The 26,277-nt window shown below is 42.9% G+C and overlaps 1 protein-coding gene across 5 annotated transcripts in view; it reads left to right on the top strand.

Moving 5' to 3' along the window:
* SLC46A3 (solute carrier family 46 member 3) overlaps nucleotides 1-26,277 on the top strand; it is a 40,428-nt gene that overhangs the window by 5,304 nt on the left and 8,847 nt on the right. The window contains exons 2-5 of one of the 5 annotated variants that reach the window (XM_056561839.1): nucleotides 1,052-1,222; nucleotides 13,001-13,255; nucleotides 17,216-18,083; nucleotides 24,071-24,154. In XM_056561839.1, coding sequence (XP_056417814.1) covers nucleotides 13,064-13,255; nucleotides 17,216-18,083; nucleotides 24,071-24,154 — 1,144 coding nt within the window. In that variant the 5' untranslated portion in view covers nucleotides 1,052-1,222; nucleotides 13,001-13,063. Of the gene's footprint in view, nucleotides 1-1,051; nucleotides 1,223-2,087; nucleotides 2,265-13,000; nucleotides 13,256-17,215; nucleotides 18,084-24,070; nucleotides 24,155-26,277 lie in introns of those variants that run through there. The other 4 variants (XM_056561838.1, XM_056561835.1, XM_056561837.1 and 1 more) reach the window with 4 other exon arrangements.

The following is a 26,277-nucleotide window of genomic DNA, read 5'->3' as shown; positions in this document are numbered from 1 at the left end:
AGCTTGCACCTGGAAACTCACTGTAAACTCCTGCCCGTGTGAATGTACCCTGTACATTCACATTCCAGCTGTTTCAAAAGTACAACTCCCAGCCAGCACTGACAGACCTTGCATACTGGGAGTTGTAGTTTTACAACTTCTTGAGGGCCACAGTTGAAGATCACTTACCACCATACAGTGGTCTGTCCACGCCAATTGTCCCCACTGCCGGTTACGCGATTGTCGTTCCGACATCCTGCAGCTGCCGCCGGCAGTAAGTGACACTGTATCCTCCGTTACCCCCGCTCTGCCTGGACTTCTATTGGTCAGGGGATCTTGACTTTTGACCCCGCGCCCCCTCCTGTCATTGGTCGGTCAGTCCTGACCACCCAAAGGCAGGGGATAGGAGGAGGTGTCACCACTGCCACCTCGCTCCTATCCTTTAGGATGATCAGGGCTGTCTCTGACAGCTCCATTCATCCTTATTTTCCAGGCGATCGGGTCAACAGACAACCGATCAGCCCGGAAAAGCTGTCATTGAACTGTCAGAATTGACCGTCCAATCACAGCGATCGCCGTTATGGGGGGGTCTCAGGACAACCCTGGGCGATGTCACAGGATGCCTGCTGAATGATATAAGCAAGCATCCTGTTCCGATCACCGCCCCCGGCGAGTGGCGGTGATCGGAAATACGGAGGGCGCACAGGTACGCCCTCCGTCCTTAAGTACTAGGAAGCTATGGCGTACCTGTACGCCCTCCGTCCCCAACAGGTTAAAAGTAGTAAATTAAAACAAAGTGTGATGTCCTGGTACTGGACTTGGTCCCGTACCTTTTTCGTAAGTTCCCACAGTCAGAGTTCTTCCATGCTGGTAGGGCTTTCCCGGTGGGTTAACCCCTAGTCACCTCATAATGCCATTTAGACATGTATATATTTAATATATTTTATGATAATGTAATTGATGTACAGGACCTTTGGTCACGTGATTTCTAGTGAATTGTGTTATGCTAGATTTAAGGATCTTTGGGTCATGTGACTAGGTCATGTGATGTAACCATAATGCCTTTGTTTAGGACCGACAGGTTTGGGGACCAATAAGCTTTGATCCTACCCCTTCTGTATATAAGGGCGCTGCATCCAATAATCGCTCTCTTAGTTCCGGACTACCAGACTGAGCCGATCTGTGATCACAGCTACAAGACAAGCTAGGCCCGAAGCCTTCCACTTCAGCCGCTTTCTAAACCGTGAGTTAATCCGACTCAAATCTTACCAATCCTACGTGACTACTGAACCTACACATACCCCTAAATTCAGTGGAACAGCGTACCGCAAAATCAAAGCTTATTTTACTACAAAGTCCCAGCCAACCTGTGAGGAGCCTAAATCCCGGTCCTCTTGTAAAAGACTGTTATCATCATCTGCATAAAATCTGCAGTAAAGTTATGTATAGTTTACTACTACTTCTGCTGTGGACAGTCCTTATTCCTCCCTATCGTTCCTGGTACTGGTGGCGGTAGGACATATACATTGAGGAAACCCGCACCCTGGCGTCACGACAATCAAGGGTTAATGCTATACCCTGCAACACTACTCTCCAACACCCCTGTTCACCCTACCTCCCCCAAGCTCACCACAAAAGGCTATATAAATTGGGTATCATAATCGTATGGACCTACAGAATAAAAATAAGTTGTAATTTTGATAAAAAAATTGCACTGGGTAGAAACAGAAGCCCCCCAAATTTACAAAAGGGTGTTTGTTTTTTTCAATGTCACCTTCACAATTTTTTTTTCTTAGTTTCACTGTAGATTTTGCAGTAAAATGACATTGCAAAGTAAAATTAATGGCGCAAAACACAAGTCCTCATATATGGGTCTGTAGATAGAAAAGTAAAGAGTTTTGGCTATTGTAAGGTGAGGAGGAAAAAAACTAAGTAAAAAAAAAAAACTCCCCTGACGGGTCCAGCTATAAGTATGATAACATTTCCTTCCTGTTATTTGCGGCTCACCCGGCTCTGACTATAGAAATGCAGCCACAAAATACTTCACGTCACTGCGCGGACTGACACCGCTCTCCTCCAATCAGCGCGAAGCAGCTGCTGAGCTGAGTGGGCGGGATAACTCGGCGGACCAATGAATGCGCATTAGGGGCGGGGAATACAATGACAACAACAGTGTCTGTCAGTGTCAGCGGCTGCAGAAGCCGGGATGAGCTGCTGACTGGCACCGGCCTCTTCCTCCCGGTCACATCCCGCCGCCAGGACCCGGTCCAGGACTCCTCCAGCAGGTGACCGGCAATGGCTGACTCATTATTCTGCATTAGAAGCATTAAGTGTCACTCAACAGTGTTTACCAAGCAACCAGTGCTGCAAAACTACAACTCACTGTCCGGGCATGCTGGGAGTTGTAGTTTTGCAACAGATGGAGGCACTCTGGTTGGGAAACATGTCTCAGTGTATTTTATATATATCACTCTATAGAGTATACAGGGGACTGTCTCAGTGTATTATATATATATATATATATATATATATATATCACTCTATATAGTATACAGGTAACTGTCTCAGTGTATTATATATATATATATATATATATATATATATATATATATATCACTCTATATAGTATACAGGTAACTGTCTCAGTGTATTATATATATATATCACTCTATATAGTATACAGGTAACTGTCTCAGTGTATTATATATATATATCACTCTATATAGTATACAGGTAACTGTCTCTGTGTATTATATATATATATATATATATATATATATATATATATATCACTCTATATAGTATACAGGTAACTGTCTCTGTGTAATATATATATAAATATATATATATATATATATATATATATATATCACTCTATAGAGTATACAGGTGACTGATATATATATATATATATAAAATACACTGAGACAGTCACCTGTATACTCTATAGAGTGATATATATATATATATATATATATATATATATATAATACACTGAGACAGTTACCTGTATACTATATAGAGTGATATATATATATATATATATATATATATATATATATATATATAATACACTGAGACAGTCACCTGTATACTATATAGAGTGATATATATATATATATATATAATACACTGAGACACTCTATATAGTATACAGGTAACTGTCTCAGTGTATTATATATATATATATATATATATATATATATATATATATATCACTCTATAGAGTATACATGTGACTGTCTCTGTATTATATATATATCACACTATATAGTATACAGGTAACTGTCTCAGTGTATTATATATATATAGATATATCACTCTATATAGTATACAGAGGACTGTCTCAGTGTATTATATATATATATATATATATATATATCACTCTTTATAGTATACAGGTGACTGTCTCAGTGTATTATATATATATATATATATATATATATATATATATATATATATATAAAAATATATATATCACTCTATAGAGTATACAGGTGACTGTCTCAGTGTATTATATATATATCACTCTATAGAGTATACAGGTGACTGTCTCAGTGTATTATATATATATATATATATATATCTATATCACTCTATATAGTATACAGGGGACTGTCTCAGTGTATTATATATATATATCACTCTATATAGTATACAGGTGACTGTCTCAGTGTATTATATATATATATCACTCTATATAGTATACAGGGGACTGTCTCAGTGTATTATATATATATATATATATATATATATATATATATATCACTCTATAGACTATACAGGTAACTGTCTCAGTGTATATATATATATATATATATATATATATATATATATATATATATCACTCTATAGACTATACAGGTAACTGTCTCAGTGTATATATATATATATATATATATATATATATATATATATCACTCTATAGAGTATACAGGTGACTGTCTCAGTGTATCATACTGTTCGGGCATGCTGGGAGTTGTCGTTTTGCAACATCTGGAGGTCCGCAGGTTGAAGACCACTGATATTGGAAGTTGTACTCACGTGTCCCCGCCGCCCTGGACCCTCACCGCTGCCCTGGATGTCGCCCTCCATCGCTGCCGCCGCGTTCCCGGGGTGTCCACGACGCTTCGGCATGGCCTCTGCTTCCCCAGCATCCGTGCTCTCCGTCGCCGCCATCACGTGGCTACGCACGCCGCTCCTATTGGATGACGGGAAGGCGTGCGCAGCGACGTGATGACGATGATGGAGAGCACCGACAATGCAGAGGATCCCGAAGGACAGGTAAGTAACCATCACCGTAGCTCACGGGGCACCGTAAACGGCTATCCGGTGGCAGCTGAAGCAGTCTGCGCTGCCGGATAGCCGTTTATGCGCTGGCCCCGACATACAAAAGCATCGTATGTTGATGCTGCCTTCAACATGCGATGACCTCTGAGAGGTCATCGTATGCTGAAATTATCGTATGTCGGGGCCATCGTAGGTCGGGGGGGTCACTGTAAAACGTCTTCTTTATTAGATGACCACTTAAAACATACTGAAGTGAGGGTAGAGAAAGCGGGCTGAACCGTGAAAGGAGCGCTGCCTCGGCCGGTCAGTCAGCTAACTCTGACCGCATCTCTCTACCCTCACTTCACTATGTTTTAAGTGATCATATACCTACAAAAAATTAGCCCAGAAAAAGATTATGTAACCAACATCTCTTTATTATCACAATCAATAACAATAGGTAGAAAAAAAACATAAAAATACCCACCCTTAAATTGCCCCCCCACACACACACAAAAGGCAGGATGTGGGGAACCTGATGTATAGATATGGATAATATATACAGTGGGGGAGATTTATCAAAACCTGTGCAGAGGAAGAGTGGTGCCGTTGCCCATAGCAACCAATCAGATTGCTTCTTTCATTTTCCACAGGCCTGTGGAAAATGAAAGAAGCAATCTGATTGGTTGCTATGGGCAACAGCACCACTCTTCCTCTGCACAGGTTTTGATAAATCTCCCCCAGTGTCCCTATCAGCATGCTGTCATAGGGTGCATTCCCACAGGGCGTATACGCAGCGTATTTGACGCTGCGCAAAATTTATGGCAGCAGCGGGAAATACGCTGCGTATCCCTTGCTCACTATACACACAGGGCTTTCCGGCGGCAGCCCTATGTGTGTAGTGAGTTTTGGAGGCGGAGCCATATGCCGGCGTGTCTGTGACGCGTGGCTCCGCCTCCAAAACTCACCACACACATAGGGCTGCCGCCGGAAAGCCCTGTGTGTATAGTGAGCAAGGGATACGCAGCGTATTTCCCGCTGCTGCCATAAATTTTGCGCAGCGTCAAATACGCTGCGTATACGCCCTGTGGGAACGCACCCATACAATATATATATCAAGTACTGTACCTGTCAGTAACATGCTGAATACGTCCCCAACAATCGCCTCTTGAGAAAGGGATTGCCCGAAACACGTGTCGAGGTGGCAGGAGCGTTGGGGACGTATTCAGCATGTTACTGACAGGTACAGTACTTGATATATATATATATTGTATGACAGCATGCTGATAGGGACACTGGGGGAGATTTATCAAAACCTGTGCAGAGGAAGAGTGGTGCAGTTGCCCATAGCAACCAATCAGATTGCTTCTTTCATTTTCCACAGGCCTGTGGAAAATGAAAGAAGCAATCTGATTGGTTGCTATGGGCAACGGCACCACTCTTCCTCTGCACAGGTTTTGATAAATCTCCCCCACTGTATATATTATCCATATCTATACATCAGGTTCCCCACATCCTGCCTTTTGTGTGTGTGTGGGGGGGCAATTTAAGGGTGGGTATTTTTATGTTTTTTTTTTCTACCTATTGTTATTGATTGTGATAATAAAGAGATGTTGGTTACATAATCTTTTTCTGGGCTAATTTTTTGTAGGTATATAATTGAGTTTTGGATTAGCCGCTAGGCTTGTAGGTAATATATAGTGTTCTTTTAAGTGATCATCTAATGAAGAAGACGTTTTATATCTCCATTGGGTGAGTGCAATCTACTTTTTCTACAATCGTATTGCACATACTATCAATCTGTGGCTCCCCAGCTGTTGCACAACTACAATTCCCATCATGCTTTGGTTGTCAGGGCACAATAGCAGTTGTAGTTGTGCAAGCGAAGGCTGGTAGGGCATGATGGGAGTTGTAGTTTTGCCACAGATAGGGATCTAGAGGTTGGGAAACATTATATAACTATTATATAACTTATATTATCAGCTTTTGGGATGGGGGTGAAGGGCTTGGCTTAGTTTGGCACTTAAAGGGTCCTATGTGTAAATCTCATACTACTTCCATGGAGTATGTATGTTCTCTCCAAGTGTGATAGAAAGGTGATTTTGTGTCTGTATTAAAGGGGTCCTCCGGTGGAAAACTATTTATTATAAATCAACTGGTGCAAGAAAGTTATACAGATTTATATATGATTTCTATTTAAAAAAAATCGTAATCCTTCCAGTACTTATCAGCTGCTGTTTACTACAGAGAAAGTTCTTTTCTTTTTGAATTTCTTTTCAGTCTGACCACAGTGCTCTCTGCTGACACCTCTGTCCGTGTCAGGAACTGTCCAGAGCAGGATAGGTTTGCTATGGGGATTTGCTCCTACTCTGACATGGACAGAGGTGTCAGCAGAGAGCACTGTGGTCAGACAGAAAGGAAATTCAAAAAGAAAATAACTTCCTATGTAGTATACAGCACCTAATAAGTACTGGAAGGATTAAGATTTTTTAATAGAAGTAATATACAAATATGTTTAACTTTGTGACACCAATTGATTAAAAAAAAAAAAAAAAAAAACACCGGAGTACCCCTTTAAAGCTGCAACTTTCGTCACGCCCCGTCCCACAGACTTGCATTGAGGGGGCGGGGCGTGATGCCATGATGGGGCAGGGCTATGATGTCACAAGCTCTCGGCGCCGGCTCCAGCGTTCGGAACAGTTTGTTTCAAACGCTGAGAAGCGGAGTATCCCTTTAAGGTGTATTAAGACCCATGGGGGGCATTTACTAGATGTGTGTGATTTTGTTCATTTTATAGTTCTTTTTTTTTTTTTTTGGCGTGTTTTTTTGCATGAATCAAATTTATTACATGGTTGCAGAGCATTTGATTCATTTTGTGGAGGTTACAGATTTTCTGAAATTTCACTCTTCACATACACCAAAAAGCTACGCTAGGTCTAAGCTGGTGTAGAATTGCGCCTTAATGGTGTTTTTTTTGCCTTTTTTTGCGACAGTTGATAAATCCATTACCACTGCACAAGACTAACCCTTACCATCTGGCCTGTACGGTTTTATAAAAAAAAAAAAGGTGTCAATCGAAAAGGCGCAAACAATTGCCTGAGGCGCATTGCTGCGCCTAAATAGCGACAAATCAACGCAAAAAAAAAAAAAACGCTTGAAACACAATGATAACTGCCCCCACATAATCTTGGCGGTCTTGTCTGCTCCAGCGCTGAGCACTAGGACAGGTGAATGAGGCCTTTTTGTTCTTCTATACACAGGAACTACATCTCTACATCAGCAATAGCCGCAGATAAGCTGCCCACATGGAACTTCCTGATTAACAACCCACCATGCACCCAGCGCTCGTACTATCTCTATTTGAGTAAGGCGGGGGGTGCTGCAGAAAGGGTACCATAGTCAGTTTCACATTGTTTTTGTTACCATAGAGGAAGTTATGAACATAATAAATGTATTTGAGGAACCTAATCTACCCCTCCCTATTATACAAATGCCGGTCACTTTCTTCCCTAAAGCCCTGATGGGAAACCCCGAGCTGACTACAGTCAGCGCTCTGATTATCAGTATGTAGCAGAGCTAAGTTTGTTGTTTATATGTTGTGACGGATCCTAGAGTCACCCTACCTACTTGGATGGACTTTAGGACATCACTATTTGTACCCCTCAGTTGATGTTGTCCAGTGACATAAAGCTCAGAGTTAAAATGCTTTTATTTACTGTTTTCATACACTTTCTGCACACGGTCCACTTTCTGTGCACAATACACCTTTTTGCACATGGTCTACCTTTTGCACACTGTCCACCTCCTTTACACAATACACCTTTTGCACATGGTCCACTTTTTGCACACGGTTCACCTTTTGTACAATACATTCATTTTACAGATGCTTCTCCTTTTTGCACACAGTCCAACTTCTGCACACCTCCACCTTTTGCACTCAAGGCACTGTATATGGGGAGCAAACCACCTTTATTGGATTATCTCCCAGACTCCCTGTCATCTGTATTGTCTTTACTGACCTTCCCCCTGTGATGTCCTTCCTATAAAAGAAGACACTTGTTCCACAATAAAGAGTTCTGATTTTATACCTGAAGACTGGTGTTGCCTGGTTCTTTGGGTACAAGGATGCAATAATCTCTAGTTCTGCCTGGGGATATGGCCTGTGATATGCTGGGGTTTGTCATCTGGAAGGAGAATCACTTTTGTCGGAGTCAGTCCGTCACATATGCCATTCTGCATTGTTTTTGCATAGCAGTATACAAACAGAGATTGCTGGGATTTGCTAATAATCTGTATAGGCTGGTAGACTCCATGAGCATTCATTCTTGGGATTGGGGGGGCCGGGTAAAAGTCTTTTTAGTTCATGCTGGATTATAGTAAGGAATCATCATCTCCAGTTCCCACTAGGGCTGCACGATTTGGAAAAAATATCATATTTAGTATCATATGTAAAGAAATGGGGAAATTCCCCCCCCCCTAAACTCCAGGTCCAATCCCTCCATTTCATGTCCAATCTCCCTATTTTATGTGCAGCCCCTTATTTCATGAGCATTCCCCCTCATTTCCTGTTCATCCCCCCATTTCATAAGCATTCCCCCTCATATCATGTTCATCCCCCCCATTTCATGAGCATTCCCCCTCATTTCATGTTCATCCCCCCCATTTCATGAGCATTCCCCCTCATTTCATGTTCACCCCCCCCCCCCTATTTCATGAGCATTCCCCCTCATTTCTTGTTCACCCCCCTATTTCATGTCCAATCCCCATTTGGTGTTTTTTTTCTCCCCCCATTTTATGTCTACCCCCTATTTCATGAAAATTCCTCCTCATTTCCTGGTCATCCCCTCATTTTATGCACAAATAAAACCTGATGTTCACCTAGGCCGGTCCTCCGTTGGTCTGCCGCAGATCCCATTCTCCTCCGTGCGGTCCTGATGTCTACAGCTTATTGCAGGACCTTCCCACCAATCACTGGCCCAGACAGGACACTGCTGCTTCCAGTGATTGGCTGAGCGGGAAGGTCCTGCAACCAGCTGCTTGTCTCAGAAGAAGAAAGGACAGAGAAGACACGGGGGCCATCAGATTGCTTATTTTATTTTTCAGAGGCCAATTTAAAAATAAAATAAACAATCTGGTTGCTATGGGCAACTGCACCATTGTTGCTCTGCACAGGTTTTGTTAAATCTCCCCTGTTTTTCAGGAAAAATAAATAAATAAATAAAAAGTTGTCTGTTCTTAGACAGCATGAACCTAAACTAGACAATTAAGGCTATGCCTCATTTTTCACATTTGCTTGTCCTGTTTCATAAATAGATTTTTCATAGACTAGTGGGAAATGTATTTATCGATTTTCTGTGTAAATATCTCTGGACAGGTTTTTCCCCTCTATAATCCACAGTCCCAGAGAAATGTCTAATCTGTATCTAGAGATAATTATCCTTATCTATAAAGATCATCTTTACTCGGAATCACAGCAATAAAAAAAGGCACGGAAGGACGGGATTCTCAGGACACATAACAATTCATTGTGTCATAAGAGGCCACATCTCCTCAATGGGCGTGTATACTGTAATGATTCATTTCTACCTGAGTTGCAGTAACAAACACATTCCATGGACAGGAGTGGCGCTGCTTCTGCAATAAAGCAGCCATGTTTTTATAATCCCTTTTAATGTCTATCATATTAAAATCAAGAGGAGGCTGCTGCATTGGAATTTCCAAGCAGAAGTTCTCTACTGAGAAATTCTGTAGTGTGAATGGGCTCATACTTAAAGAGGTACTCGCCCCTAGACATCTTATACCCTATCCCCAGCAGCGGGACCCCGTGATCTCCCTGCTGCACCCAGCGTTCGTTTAGAGGGACAGGTGCAGCCCCGCTCGTGATGTCACGGCCACGCCCCCTCAATGCAAAACTATGGGAGGGGGCGTGATGGCCGTCACGCCCCCTCCAATAGACTTGTATTGAGGGGCGTGGCTGTGAAGTCACGAGTGGGGCGTGACCGCGACGTCACGAGCCTCAGCCCTGCATCGCCAGTCTTTTGGCACGGAGCGAAGTTCCCTCCGTGCACCGGATGTCTTGGGTGTCACAGTCGAGATTGCAGGGGTCCCCAACGGCAGGACCCCCTCGATCAGACATCTTATCCTTTGGATAGGGGATAAGATGTCTAGGGCGGAGTACCCCTTTTAAGATTTTTGAGTTTCTCTTTTGCTGTTTTATACTTAAAGCAGCAGAGTACCCCTTTAAAGGAAGTTGGCAGAAAGAAAACACAGTATTACATTTCCAGAATTGGTAGACGCTGGCGTGACTCAGCATGATTTTAGAACATGATCCTTGTAAAAGAGCTGCAGTCTGCAAGTGGGAGTGTTGATATTGCTATGCCCTGTAATACTTATTTATACTGTTGTATGTTTCTGTCATTTTCTTGTTATTTACACTTATTGCTAGTTAAGTCCTCCCTGTCATTTCTGGGGGTCAGTATCTGAAGTTGTAAGTGGCACCACTGCTCACCCAGAGCACCTACCAGTCATGAAGAAGAAGGTGGCTGTCAGCTGTCTTTCTTAACATAGGGTATGGCAGTGTTTTCCAACCAGTATTCCCCCAAAAGGCTCTCCTGACATACTTGCAGCTGAAGGCACACCGGTTGGGAAATACTGGGTTATGGAGTGACATGCTATTACAGTGCCCACTGGATCCCTCAGACTTTTAGGTATCTTTCTTGTGGACTAGGGCTAGGTGTTTCTGGGGTGTATACATTGGTTGGTGTGCTTAAAAATATTAATGTCCTCCATACCTTACTGTGCTTGGAATGGCGTGCCCTGACATTTAACCTTCTACATGTATTGTAGCAAGAAGCAGAGGGAAGTGTATGACCGCAGCATCAGACTACACAAGGTTTGTTTGTAGTCTGTTACCATGGAGACACATATGTCTGCATAAAAGCAGCAAACACAAAATGGTAAAATATTTGTAAACAAGATTTTTATTTGTAAGTCAACTACCTGTACTATCTATAGCTACTAGTGCAACAGTTTGAACATGATATAACCTTGCAAACATTATTATATAGGTGATATCATGACCCTCAAGTGTTCCACTTTTGTGCCTTAAAGGGGTAGTCCAGTGGTGAAAAACGTATCCCCTATCCTTAGGATAGGGGATAAGTTTGAGATCGCGGGGGGTCCGACCCCTGGGGCCCACTGCGATCTCTCTGTACGGGGGCCAGGCTCTCCGGCCAGATAGCGGTAGTCGACCTCCGCATGAAGCGGCGGCTGACACGCCCCCTCAATACGTCTCTATGGCAGAGCCGTAGATTCCCAAGGCAGCGCTTCGGCTCTGCCATAGAGTTGTATTGAGGGGGCGTGTCGGCCGCCGCTTCGTGCGGAGGTCGACACGCTCCCTTCCCGCGGGCTGTCGGGGCTCCATACAGGAGATCGCATGGGGCCCCAGCGGTCGGACCCCCCCCCCCCCCCCCCGCGATCTCAAACTTATCCCCTATCCTTAGGATAGGGGATAAGTTGTTCACCACTGGGTCACCACTGGACTACTCCTTTAAAACAAACCTCAAAGGGGACAGGGTTTATGCAGATGTGCCTTAAAACCTTAGTGTCTATGATGACCAGTGGGTATAGTTTAAGATGTCCAGTAAATAAAGTGTCAAATAATTAAATTCATAGTTATAGCCATACGCTTACTTTTGACCAAAGGGGTAATTTTTCCTTGAGGAGAGCATCATGAGGACGTGTGGAGACTTATAGTCCATTCTTGCTCCACTGGGAACTCTGGGAAGAACGCATATGCAAAGCAGTACACCTTTTTGGTCCCACAACAATAGGCCTCTTAACAACTTATCTTGCACCCTGCTTTGTACTAACAAAGGGCGATAATTCCAAAACAGCTGCCTACAGATTTGTATTCCTTCCTTCTGGCAAGATTTTTGCTTGGCATACATTCCCATTCATGTTCTAAAACTTGAAAAGAGAAAAACTGGTACATTATGGGAAAGTTGCCTTAAAAAAAGCGTCATGAGAGAGCTGCTTTACATATCCTATATGCTTACTGGAACTATTTCAGTTTGGAAGATAAATCTTCTTGTGGGGTTAAAATGGTAATATTGCTGAGAGTTCTTAAAGGGTTACTCCGCTCCCCAGTGTCCGGAACTCAATGTTCCGAACGCTGGGTGCAGGCTTCCGTGCTCATTCCCGCCCCCTCGTGATGTCACGCCCCTCCCTGTGACATCCCGCCCCCTCAATGCAAGTCATAGATTTTCATTGAGGTGGCGGGGTGTGACGTTACGACGGGCGGGCGTGAACACGGAAGCCTGCACCCAGCGTTCGGAACATTGAATACCTGATGCTGGGGAACGGAGTAACCCTTTAAAGGAGAACTCCGGCAAAAGTAAACTTATCCCCTAACCACAGTATAGGGGATAAGTTGCTGTTTGCCGGGGGTCCGACCACTGAACTCCGGGATGGGATGCTAACTCTCTCGGCATGCGCTCCATTCATTTCTATGGAAGCACCGATGATGCCCGAGTGCTGTACTCGGGTCTTTTCAGCATATAAATAAATGAAGCGCATGCAGTCTGCAGCGCGTGGTCCTCACTGAGCGCCGGGTCCTGTCCCGGTGATTGCGGGGGTCCCAGAGCTCTGACCCCCCGCGATCAGCTACAGTTTATTTTTAACAGATTTCTCCCTTAAAGAGTCAACAGAACATTTATAACTCACATTACTTTCTCACATTACTTCTTTGCAGCAGTAATACAGCAGACATGTGATTGTTCCTCTGCGAGCTGGAAACCCTGGATCTTTAGTGAAGATGGGCCTCCTATACTTGGTGGAGCCAGTGATGGCCATCTATTGCTTTGCCAGTTTTGTCAGTTACCCTTTAATGCAGCAGTACGTGTATCAGAGATTCTGGCAGGATGAGTTTAACAGCACCGTCTACTACGACGACAACATATCGCATTGTGAAACAAACCAAAGTAACCCCAACTATGTACATCAAAAGGTAAGAAGGTAACAACGGGATACATTATATATCAGTGTTTCCCACACTGTCTTTAACAGTAAGCCAGTCCTGCTGAAATCAGTGACTTTTTTTCTGATGTATATGTCAAGGTTTCCCAACAAGGGTAACTCCAGCTGTTGTAAAACTGCAACTCACAGCATGCCCGGACAGCCTTTGGCTGTCTGGGCATGCTGGGAGTTGTAGTTTTACAACAGCTGGAGGCATCCTGGTTGGGAAACATTGACATATACATTGGAAAAAGTAATCTGAACCCACTGATTTGAGCAGAACTGGCTTACTGTTATATGCTGTGTTCACACAATGTATTTTGATATTATAATTAAAAAATGCATCCATAAAATCATGGAATATTTGCATCCAGTTTTATTATTATTATTATTATTATTATTTTTAATTATTATTATTATAAAATGAATGAGCTTTATGTAAATCTATAAGTCTATTGGAAAGTGGTTGTAAGTGCGCACAGTGTAAAAAATTTAAAAAGTGGTCATAAAAATAAGTTACAAATAGGTAGCATGCTACTTATTTGGGGACACATTTTTTTAAAATGCGACTGTTTTTATTTTTTGTTCACAGGCCAAAATTATTTTTTTTAAAAAGGCTCCCGTTTTTAACTGAATCAGTTTCATCGCCCATCCCAAAAGGGTGTTAAAAGGTTCAGAAGGAATATGAAGTTTTGACTTTAGAATGTTCTGGGTATGACTCATTGGCCAGGGGAACAGGTGTATGCATAATGGGGGGAAAAATAAAAGAATTTAAAATAAATAAAAAAAAGAGCCAAAAATTTTGAGCAATAGATAAAAATGGGCGGACATTAAAAATACACCCACTAAATGAGAAGAAAATTGGTTGTTAAAATGTACGACCACATTTTTACATTAAGTCAGTAGCAGTTTTTACAATGTCAGTCACAGTTTGTTTCAATTCACCGGAAGTCCCATAGACTTTGCCTGATCGCGTCATGTCGGTCCAAGTCTTGCTCTATGAGAATGCCGTCCACTTTACACAAATCCTGCCGCCGGATGGTTGTGACAGGTACCTTTAGGGTGCGTTTACACTGAGTAATTCAAGAGGAATTTACTCGAGTAATTCCTCTTGAATTCTCCGCTTAGAAATAATTAACATCTGCTTTGCCATTGACTTCAATGTATTTTACTCTGCACTGTTCACACTGCGTAAATTCCGCTCGTTCATTCTTCTTGCGGAATACGCGAGCAGAAGTCCATTGAAGTAAATGGTAAAAAAAAATTCCGCTTGAAATTATTTCCGCACGGAATTTGCACAGAATTCACGTGAAATTTGCGTGGAAATTCAGCACGAAAAAAATTCATAAATAAAAAGGGAAATTCCAATTGGTGGTTGTAGTCCAGCAGATTTTTACGCAATTTTTACGCGAGGATTCCTCTCCTATTCCTCAGTGTGAACACACCCTCAAAGGGAAGGTCTTCTTTAATAAACCTGTAGTTCCTTATATTGCTATTCACCTGTAGTCTTCCAGTCATAGGATGATGCGGTGAAGGTGAACATGTGACTGTGATCACAATTCACCGTCTGATCTCTTAGTCATCTTGTTTTCATCCTGTCATCACCTTGGGCACATGGAATATAACTATAGGCCATCTAATGTTATCCCTGGAGGTTACTATAGGTTATCACAGTGGAGTGTTTGTCGGCAGCTGCTGCTGTTAGCGGCTGATAAAATGGTTTTCCGGGCAACTGCTATCAGGAGTCACAGTATTTGTCTGAATGGCAGGATACGGGTGCTACACAATATATTAATATATAGGTCGGTCAGATCTCCAAAAATCTACGGAGAGCAGCCTGTTATTAAACGATCAGAAAAAGGCAAAGAATTTGTAGTAGAAACAAAGAAATACAAACAAACAGAAGCAGTGCAATTGCACCCTCAGGGTAGGATCAGCCATAGCGCATCTGCAGTGAATTATATGGTGCGGAAAATCCGCTGGGCAGTGGGAAATACGCTGCGGATTCTGCTACGAGCAGACACACAGGGCTTCCCCACCACAAAACTACAAAAAGTGTTGACAAAACTGGTATCACCGTGTCTGGAAAAACTCAAAACTGTCTGCGCCTGTAAGGGGTTAATTACTATCTCATTATGTTGTTCCTTCACAACTCCTTCAGATCGTGTATGAAATCATCTGCTTGACGAAGTGCTTGAAAACCAATATCAAGCGACTCGATAACAATTTTTGTTAATGCGAAAAGCATCTGAAGCGTCTAAACAAGAAGATCAGAGTTCCTAATAGACCTGTCTAATGTGCTAATAAAGTGCGCTCCAGTGTGCGTTTACAAGACAGCGTAAACCAGAACACATGCCAAGCTATATTTGCAGAATTAATATTGATTCTCCATAGAGTACGATCATATTATTTTGCCTCAGTATATTTAGAAGGCCTTAGGTTGTGTTCACATCTAAAATTATACTAGGTTCACGGCATATGTTGGCATGCCGGCAGAACGATACACTGCCTGTGCTGAGAACATTGAGTTCAGACTGAACGTAGTCTAATTCTGACTTTATTTGGTCCATTCCTGTTATATTGTAGCATTCTGTACTTTGGAGGCCCGCAAAATAACAATATACACCTAGAGCTATGTTCAGACAGTTATGGAAATCACATGTATAAACTGCATGGAAAAACATCCAGCAAAGCAGCTTGCCAATCATTATGGATTTTACAGACATTTTTGGGCCCTTATTTTTTCAGGCTTTTTTTATGCTGTTTTGAGCGGTCCCTCTTGATGTCTATGCAAGCTACAAACTATGTGTTTTTTAATATAAAAACCGTAAAGATGAGATGAGCAAAGTGTTTTGTGCACTCAGCACTTCTTCTTTTGTATTTCCATGCATAGTTACAGCCTTTGTTATAGAGTTACAGTCAGAATTCTGCTGGTTTATATGAAAAATATTTAACTTAGGAGCAATACAAGATAAACAATAGTATTACAAAATTATAATTCAGCTTTATATACTTTATAAAGCATACCTGTCATTTCAGGTAACTTTGCAGAATAAGCTTTATATGTGCATGTATAAGAGTAACAGTACTATTCTTGCCTGATATAAAGAATAACTTTTAAATGCCATTTTTCACCAGATTTATGCTCTGCAGGGTATATAGGGTGTAGACTAGCTGCTATGATGTCTCCTATACACTCCATACACACAAAAGAGGAGATCCTGCTTCTTGTTATCTCTATTACTCACCCTCAGACGCAGCATGGACGACATTATAGAGCAGAACCAGGCAGTGTAAACTGTGAATCAAGCTTTTGTGTGGAATATCCTCATAGGTTTCTGTGGGCAGCTGTAACCCAATCCCTCAGTGAGCTGATCCATAACCAGTGAATGATTAGTAGTGAAAAAGGGGAACAGGAAGGAAATCCGATAAGTGGGGAAAGAGACATTTTTCTCTAGTAAAATATGTTTCAAAGTTTATACATTTGCTTGTTCTATTGGTTTATGAAAAGTTTGTTAAAACAACAATGATCATTTAAAGGCTTTCTCTCTTGTTCCTCAAAAACCCACCAAGTCTAATATACTTGAGGACACGACCAACAACATATGTGTACTATTTGCTTGCTGCCTTTCGCATATCATGTATGTCACCACTATAGGCACAGGTGTTGTGTGTTCATAGGTATATTCGTCCCTGTTCTACTCTTAGTAGAGAAATTAAGGGATAACATGGAGTTCCATGCCTGAGCTATTTAACCTTTGTAGTGAAGGGGTCCTTAGCTTATATACTGTTTATATGGCAAGACATTATCACATATATACGTTAGAGACTTTGCCGAATACCTTATACACATAGAATTAACCTTTCCTGATTTACAGATTTTCTGAATGTTTGTTTTTGGGAAGCCATTGTAACACTAACACTATTTTAATTATGGTACATTTTCTTTCAGGAGGTCCAAAAAAGAGCATCCATGTTCTCCACAACGCTGGATTTAAGTTCGCTTATTCCAAGTCTGTTAATGGCATTGATCCTGGTGTCCTACGGGGACCAACATGGACGTAAAGCATCACTGCTGCTGCCCTCTATAGGCGCCTTAATTACTATCAGTGCATACTGCTCAGTTTCTTTCTTCGACCAGCCCCTGGAAATCTTATACATATCTTCTGTCTTTAGTGGATTCTTAGGTGGCTTTGCTACATTTATTGGGGGCTGCTTTTCTTATATAGCAGACATAGCTAAAGATGTGCAGAAGAAGAACATACGCATCGCTTTTATTGACATGATCCTGGGGGTGTCGAGTGGAGTGGCAGGGATCACATCGGGTTATATTATCAGAGCTTTTGGATTTAAGTGGTCCTTTGCCCTTCCAGCTTTTTTACACTTGCTCAATATTTTGTACATTCTTTTTATACTAGAAGAGACTGTGATAAGGTCGGAGTTTCAGCAGAACGTGCTGAGTAAAGATGGCTTCAGGGAGCTTTTCTCTGGAGTGTTTGTCCTTTTTAAGAATGCATCATGCAGGAAGCGGGTGACCATAAGCCTGCTCTTGTTTGCTTTCATGTCCTATTTGTTTACAAATTTTGGAGCCGTGAGCCTCTTCACCCTTTATGAGTTGGACTCTCCTCTCTGTTGGGATCCAGTACGTATTGGATGGGGGTCAGCCCTGTCCACGTTCTGCTTCGTTGGAAGTTTCCTTGGTATATTCTTCTTTACACGTTGCCTGAAAGATGCCTACATCATCTTCATTGGAATAGCATCTTGGATTGGAGGCATTACTATGGCTGCCTTCTCCACCACTACAGTCACCATGATGTCAGGTAAGATGTGCTATATCCCATGTCTGCTGAAAATATTACAACTCTCATAACATCAGAAAAGTGCTGAGAAACCCCCTCATCATGAAGATAAAGGGGCATTGGTCTGTGAGTTGTATTGGACACAGCCCCATCTTTGTCTCCTTCTGAAATTGAGCAAATCTGCAAAACTGGACACAGTTCAGAGACTATAGGATAGCACTGTGTATGGAAAAGGGTAGCTGCCAACAATAGGTATCACCAGAGTGCAAGCTTTCTTCCTTCTGGTGGGAAGCAAATATGCAAACCCTTTTCCTAGGGGGGGGGGGGGGGGGGGGGGAGGGAAACACATTACCCTTCAGACTGACATCAAAACCCTTTTACCAAGCCAGCACCCTGCTCTGTACTTATGAGAGGCAACAAACCCAAACCAGCTAGCTTTGTGCTCTTTGTTCTAGAGCAGGGCTTTCCAAACTGGGTGTCGCAACACATAAGAGTGTAGGTGGCAATCCGCAGGTGTGTAGCACCACTGCTCACTGATTTAAAGTGGATGCGGCATTGGCTGCCTGTTCAATATCAGCAGCATTGGCTGTGGCTAATTCAAATCAGTGACCAGCGGTGGCTGTTGGGATGCCCCTGACGTTGCACTAAGGAGTGGAGCAGGAGGATGTCACTCATCAGACCAGCTGAGCCACCAAACCTGCACATGATCCTGGTGAGAAATGCAGTTGCACAATGGAAGGATCAGTGGGTGAAGGGGAAATGATGTGGCACAGGGGATAATAAGGGTCGGGCACTTGAATAAAGGGGGTAATTAAAGCACTGGGGGGTTATCAGAAGGGAGGATAAAAAAGCACATGGGGGATCAAGGTGGGGGGATGAAATGAAACAGTACAGATCAAAAGGGATGGAATTGTGGTACAAGGAGGGGGTTCAAGGGGGTAGAGAAATGCATTGGCACAGGGGGATCAAGAGGGGGAATTAAGTGGCACAGGGGGGGGGGTGATGAAGGGGGGAATGATTTGGCACAGAGGGGTAACAGCCACTTTTGTTATGCTGATACTGGTAACATATTGTGCATCGTAGGACACACAATGCGATACGTGCAATTGGCAGTATGGCGAGGGGTGTGTCACCAAACTATGTAAGTCTTAAAAGGGTGACACCAACATGAAAAGTTTGAAAAGCTCGGTTCTAGAGGCTATTTGGCTGATAATTGTTAGTGAAGGTTCATTTATGAGTTGGACTTTGACTTCCATGGTACCAACTTCCAATACGTAGGACAGCTTTCTACTTTCTGGAGGGGAGCTCATTTGCATACCCTTTTCCCGGGAAGCATTGTCCCTTGCCAACATGGTTGCCTCCACAAGGAGACATGCTACCCCTCAGATCCACATAAAAAGACCTCGTACCCAGCCAAAACCCAAAGGATAGGGGATAAGATGTCAGATCGCGGGGGTCCCGCTGCTGGGGACCCCCGGGATCTTGGCTGCAGCACCCACCTCAACGGCTTCCGGCAACGCTGGAGGCTTCGAATCCCGACCATGCGAGCGAAAGAGCGTGACGTTATGCCCCCTCCCATAGACTTGCATTGAGGGGCGGGGCGTGACGTCACGCTCTTTCACTCGCGTGGTCGGGATCCGAAGCCTCCAGTGTTGCCGGAACCTGAGATCCCGGGGGTCCCCAGCAGTGGGACCCCCGCGATCTGACATCTTATCCCCTATCCTTTGGATAGGGGATAAGATGTCTAGGGGCGGAGTACCCCTTTAAGTGGTACCTACTTCCAATAGGTAATCCAGCTTTCTACTTTCTAAAGGAGAGCTCATTTGCATATCCTTTTCCCAGAGAACATTGCTTGGCCTATAAGGCCTGTGCCAGACACACAACCCCATCTGACTGTGGTAAAGGTTTAGTAAAAGATGCCACATTGCACCAAAGATATTAGTGGCTTATCCGAGGGTCCTGTAAACGGGTTTCTCTGAGAGGAAGTCACCACGGTTTATTTGATGCACAAAATAGGCTCACAAATATGTTGCTATTCCGTCCATGAGGTCAGACCTTAGCAACCGAAACTATTTGAAGGGTGTTGTTTGCTTATCTAGGGATCAGAGATTGGTTATTGAATTACAACACATACCAGATTACAGTAAGTTTATTTATCTTGTTATCTGGAAACCCCTGTATTTAATTAGAACCTCTTTCTTAAATTACATCTTTTTTAAAGGGGTACTCCGGTGGGAAAAAAAAAATTCATATCAACTGGCTCCATAAAGTTAAACAGATTTGTAAATTACTTCTATTAAAAATGCTTAATCCTTCCAATACTTAGCTGCTGTATGCTCCAGAGGAAGTTGTGTAGTTCTTTTCTGTCTGACCACAGTGCTCTCTGCTGACACCTCTGTCTGTGTCAGGAACTGTCCAGAGCAGGAGAGTTTCACTATGGGGATTTGCTCCTACTATGGACAGTTCCTACTCTGGACATGGCATGCTGGAAGTTGCAGTTTTGCAACAGCTGGAGACACACTGTTTGGAAAACACTGTCTTAGTGACATGTCAGAAGTTTGGATCAGTGGGGAAGCTTCTACCAATCAGAAGCACTTGGCTGAGTGTTGTGTCCCTTCATTTCTGCTTAGCTCTTCTCGGAAAGCCGAGAGTGTGTTGTACGGACTCAATGGAAGACTCTTGAAGGCTGCATTGTGCAAATACTGTTATTCCTCCTGAAAATGTATGACTAACTTGAAAACTGTGAGTTACCGTTCCCTTTATCAATAGGGTGTGTCTATATGCAGCACTAACTGTACAGTGTGTAGAGATACGCCCCATTATGGGTAGGGTCACACGTAGCGCATCCGCTGCATATTTGATGCTGTGGATGCGCTACTGCCTGTCCCTAGAGTGTGCCTCCAGCTGTTTTCCCCCTGTATTCTGCTCGCAGCAGCAATCTTACGCTACAAGAAGACACAGAGGGAGCTGTGAGTTGCGAGCGATGTCTGGAGTACATTGTGCATGCATGCTCGTGAAACACAGCTCCCTCTGTGTCTGCTCGTAGCGGCGGATTGCTGCAGAACACAGGGAAAACCAGCTGGAGGCACACTCTAGGGACGGGCAGTAGCGCATCCGCAGCGTGACCCTACCCTATAAAGAGGAATAATCACACCCATTTGTCCATTTACACATACATTTCTACGAGTAACAACTTAGGAAAACCACAATGCAGAATCAGGCCATGTTCACACGGGCTAAAATGTGCGGAAATTCCGCACATTTTAGCCCGTGTGAACATGGCCTGATTCTGCATTGTGGTTTTCCTAAGTTGTTACTCGTAGAAATGTATGTGTAAATGGACAAATGGGTGTGATTATTCCTCTTTATAGGGTAGGGTCACGCTGCGGATGCGCTACTGCCCTAGAGAGGAATTTCCGCCCAGAAAACACGGACTGACATTCCACACATTTGTACGATCCGGCAGGTGCAAGGACCGCTTGAAAATGCACCGTCTTATAGACGACAATGCATAACCATAGGCATGTTTATTATTTCTGTGGATGCCGTAATCGGGATTTCTGCGGCGGAAACATCTCCCGTGGAAATTCCGCCATGTGAAATCAATGGGAATGCACTCTGCTGCAGCGGAATTTCAAATCGGAATATTCCAATAAAATTCCACTCGAAAATTCCGCCTTGTGAACATGACCTAAAAGGGGAATGCTTACACCCAGCTGTCCATTTATATACACATTTTCAGGAGGAATTTTCAGGAGTAATCGCACACTGCAGAATTACAAGAAAATATGTTTCCTAATTGTTATTTCATAGGGGAATACAGGTGTTATCTAAAGGAGACAATGGAGATTTATCAAAATCTGTGGAGAGGAAAAGTTGTCCAGTTGCCCATAGCAACCAATCAGATCGCTTCTTTCATTCTTAACAGGGCCTATGAAAAATGAAAGAAGAGAGCTGATTGGTTGCTATGGGCAACTGGGCAAATTTACCTCTCCACAGGTTTTGATAAATCTCCCCCAAGGCCTGCATGCGATGTCCAAACACTGCACAATGGTGTCAGTAATACAGGGACATTGTGCGGCTATTGGACACCGGACATGGTTTTATAACATACCAGCAACATATAAGTCACTTCTGTTTACATGTCCAGAAAAGATAAGATTTACAGTCTGGGCTGATCCTATCAGCATTTACTGCACACATAGAAAATGGGCAATAGGTTTTCTTCATGTCAGGTAGAATGAATCCGGAGTAATAAATGGCCTATGGAAAACGTACCTAGTGGTTACATAACAATGTATATGAAACTCTACCTACAAGTGCTGGAGTGGTAAATAACTCAATGGGAGAGATTTGTTATTGTCTTGGCTGTTTGCTACTTTCGTACCCACAAAAGTCACACAAAAAAAAAAGTGCTTCGGCCCACGTGACATTTTGTGTGCTCAGACTGCAGTGTTTCCTAACCAGGGTGCCTCCAGCTGTTGCAAAACTACAACTCCCAGCATGCCTGGACAGCCGAAGGCTGTCCAGGCATACTGGGAATTGTAGTTTTGCAACAACTGGAGGCACCCTGGTTAGGAAACACTGACTCAGAGCAAACAAAACTAAAAAGCTCTAAATGCAATGATAAATCCCCCTCCCCAGCCTTTGGCTGTCCCGGCATGCTGGGAGTTGTAGTTTAGCAACAGCTGGAGGCACCCTGGTTGGGAAACACTGGCTCAGAGCAAACAAAATTAAAAAGCTCTAAATGCAATGATAAATCCCACTCCCCAGCCTTTGGCTGTCCCGGCATGCTGGGAGTTGTAGTTTTGCAACAGCTGGAGGCACCCTGGTTGGGAAACACTGGCTCAAAGCAAATAAAACAAAAAAAGCTCTAAATGCAATGGTAAATCCCCCCCAGCCTTTGGCTGTCTGGGCATGCTGGGAAGTGTAGTTTTGCAACAGCTGGAGGCACCCTGGTTGGGAAACACTGGCTCAGAGCAAACAAAGCAAAAAAGCTCTAAATGCAATGATAAATCCCCCCCAGCCTTTGGCTGTCCAGGCATGTTGGGAGTTGTAGTTTTGCAACAGCTGGAGGCACCCTGGTTGGGAAACACTGGCTCAGAACAAACAAAACAAAAAAGCTCTAAATGCAATGATAAATCCCCCCAAATGTGTGTGAATATAAGTATTGTCGTCCCAGACATATTTTCACAGTATTTTGGCAGTTTATGTTGTGATTTTCCGAAATTGGGTTAAAAATGCCAAGTGTTTACCGTAATTTGCACAATTGCAGTAAAATATGACCATTTTGCCACAATGTTGGGAAAACCAGCAAAATTGCAGCAAAAAAACACACAGTGTGTGAACACAACCTCAGGGGAGATGTATAACAACTATATATCCTGATCCCAAAGAAATAGCAGCATTATACAGATCTGTGTGGGAAGGGGTCTGGGAGCTAGCAGGAGGGGATCTGGTAGGTGGGGATGTCATCCTGTTGTGCACAGGAAGTCAGCTGACCTAGAACTGACATCCTCTGACATACATTAAGCACAGTAACTTTATGAGAGTCAGACTGGGGATCACATGACCCAGTTACAGTAATAAAACACATGGATGCAGCTGTACTGGAATCCAAAAAACGGTGCTGTATGACTTGTGATGGTGACTGTGCATAATATGGGCAAAAAACAACAACCCGCAGTGTTTCTTTAAGCAGCACGGATAGCTTCCATTTTGTGGAATGAATTGTTATTTATTAGCCCTAGCTTACTTCTGTCATTCTCTATATTTACTTCACCGACAGTTATTGTTAGGACAGTTTTTTGTGTTTTCAGCTGATTTTCAAGCTAAACATTAAAGGTTAAAAAAGAAGCAAAGCAAAGTACAAAAAAAGTTAACTATTACCTGTTGGCAAGGATGACTCAACAATATAAGAGGTGACTTATTAAGCTGAAAATGTTAAAAACTTGTTTTAAAAAAACTTGCTAATTGTGTTTTATGTTTTTTTTTTTTTTTTTTTATAGTGAGGCTTCTTCTGCTCTTTTCTGCAATGCCACTTCCTGTGCTGAGGTCAATGATGTCCAAAGTGGTTTTGGAGACTGAGCAAGGTAAAGAAGACAGACTTCAAGAATGACTGACCTAGAATGTCTGTATTGTCTCATAAAACCATTTTGTAATACTAGCATGCTGCCATAAGATGGAAAAAAAGGCCAGCAGACCTACAGCGGGTGAAATAAGTGTTGAACATGTCACCATTTTTCTCATTAAACAACAGGTAACAACCCAAATAATCCATACATACAAAGAAACCAAAACAAATAAGCTCAGAAATTAAATTGTGTGTAAAAATGTGAAATGACACAGGAAAAAAGTGTTGAACACAAAGAAAGTCAGGTGCAAAAATGCAAGGAAAGCCAAGACAACAGATGAAATCTATCAGTAATTAAAAAGCAATCCAGCCTCTTGTCAGTGCCAATTATTATCAGGTGGTTCAGTACCAACTGATGGCTACAAAAAGGTCTCATTGCCAAGGTGTCACACAAGACACATCTGATGACGGGTAAAAGCAAAGAGGTGTTTTAAGACCTTAAAGGGGTACTCCGGCGCTTAGACATCTTATCCCCTATCCAAAGGATAGGGGATAAGATGCCTGATCGCGGGGGTCCCGCCGCTGTGGACCCCCGTGATCTTGCACGCAGCACCCCAGTTAAAATCAATCCCCGGAGCATGTTCGCTCTGGGTCTGATTACCGGCGACCACAGGGCCGGCGCGAACATGCTCTGGGGATTGATTTTAACTGGGGTGCTGCGTGCAAGATCACGGGGGTCCACAGCTGACAGCTGCCACGCCCCCTCCCATAGGCTTGCATTGAGGGGTGGAGCATGACGTCAGTCAGGGGGGGAGGCGTGACGTCACACGCCGCCGGTCCTGTGGTCGCCGGTAATCATGCTCCGGGGACTGATTTTAACTGGGGTGCTGCATGCAAGATCACAGGGGTCCCCAGCGGCGGAACCCCCGCGATCAGGCATCTTATCCCCTATCCTTTGGACAGGGGTAAAGATGTCTAAGCGCCGGAGTACCCCTTTAACACCATAATTGTTGTAAAATATAACCATAGTGTTGGTTACAGGCGCATTTCTAAGCCTCCGAATGTTCCAGTGAGCAATGTTAGGGTCACAATATGGAAGTGAAAAGACAAAATCATTTCACTATAAATTTGGCTCGACCAGGTGCTCCTCACAGAGGAGTGAGAATAATCAGAAGAATTGTCCAAGAGCCAAGGATAGCTTCAAAAAGACCTAGAATTAGCAGGTACTGTTGTCTTAAAGAAAACAGTAAGTGGTGCACTCCGCCAACATAGCCTGTATGTACACTTACCACGTAAGACTTCATTGATGAATAAAAAGCATATTGAATATAACAGAATATAGTGTGGTCAGATGAGAGCAAAATGGAGTTGTTTGGATGCCATAATAAACACATGTTTGGAGGAGAAATGGCACTGCACATCATCCTAAAAACACCATACTAACAGTTAAAGCAGTACTCCACTGGAAACATTTTTTTTCTTAATCAACTGGTGCCAGAAAGTTAAACAGAATTGTAAATTACTTCTATTTTAAAAATCTTAATCCTTCTAGTACTTATCAGCTGCTGTATTTTCCACAGGAAGTTCTTTTATTTTTTTAATTTATTTTATGTCTGTCCACAGTGCTCTCTGCTGACACTTCTGTCCATTTTAGAAACTGTCCAGAGTAGGAGCAAATCCCCATAGCAAACCTATCCTACTCTGGACAGTTCCTAAAAATGTACAGTGGTGTCAGCAGAGAGCACTGTGGTCAGAGAGAAAGGAAATTCAAAAAGAAAAGAACTTCCTGTGGAGCATACAGCAGCTGATAAGTACTGGAAAGATTAAGATGTTCAAATAGAAGTCATTTACAAATCTGTTTAACTTTCTGGCACCAGTTGATTTAGAAAAAAAATGTTTTCCAGTGCAGTACCCCTTTAAGTTTGGAGGTGGGAACATCATGCGGTGGGGCCACTTTTCAGCTCATGGTACTGACAAACTTCATATCATTGAAGGAAGGATGAATGGGCAAATTTATCAAGAGATTCCTGACAAAAATCTGCTGCCATCTACCAGGATGGTAAAGATACAATAAGGGCGGACATTACAGTAAGACAATGATCCTAAACACACAGCCAAAGAAACTCTCAAATTGTTTTAAAG

Source organism: Hyla sarda, chromosome 2, assembly GCF_029499605.1.
Source record: "Hyla sarda isolate aHylSar1 chromosome 2, aHylSar1.hap1, whole genome shotgun sequence".
Classification (NCBI taxonomy): Eukaryota; Metazoa; Chordata; class Amphibia; order Anura; family Hylidae; genus Hyla; species Hyla sarda.
The sequence above is the reverse complement of the archived record's forward strand: the minus strand, read 5'-3'. Positions and strand labels throughout refer to the sequence as shown.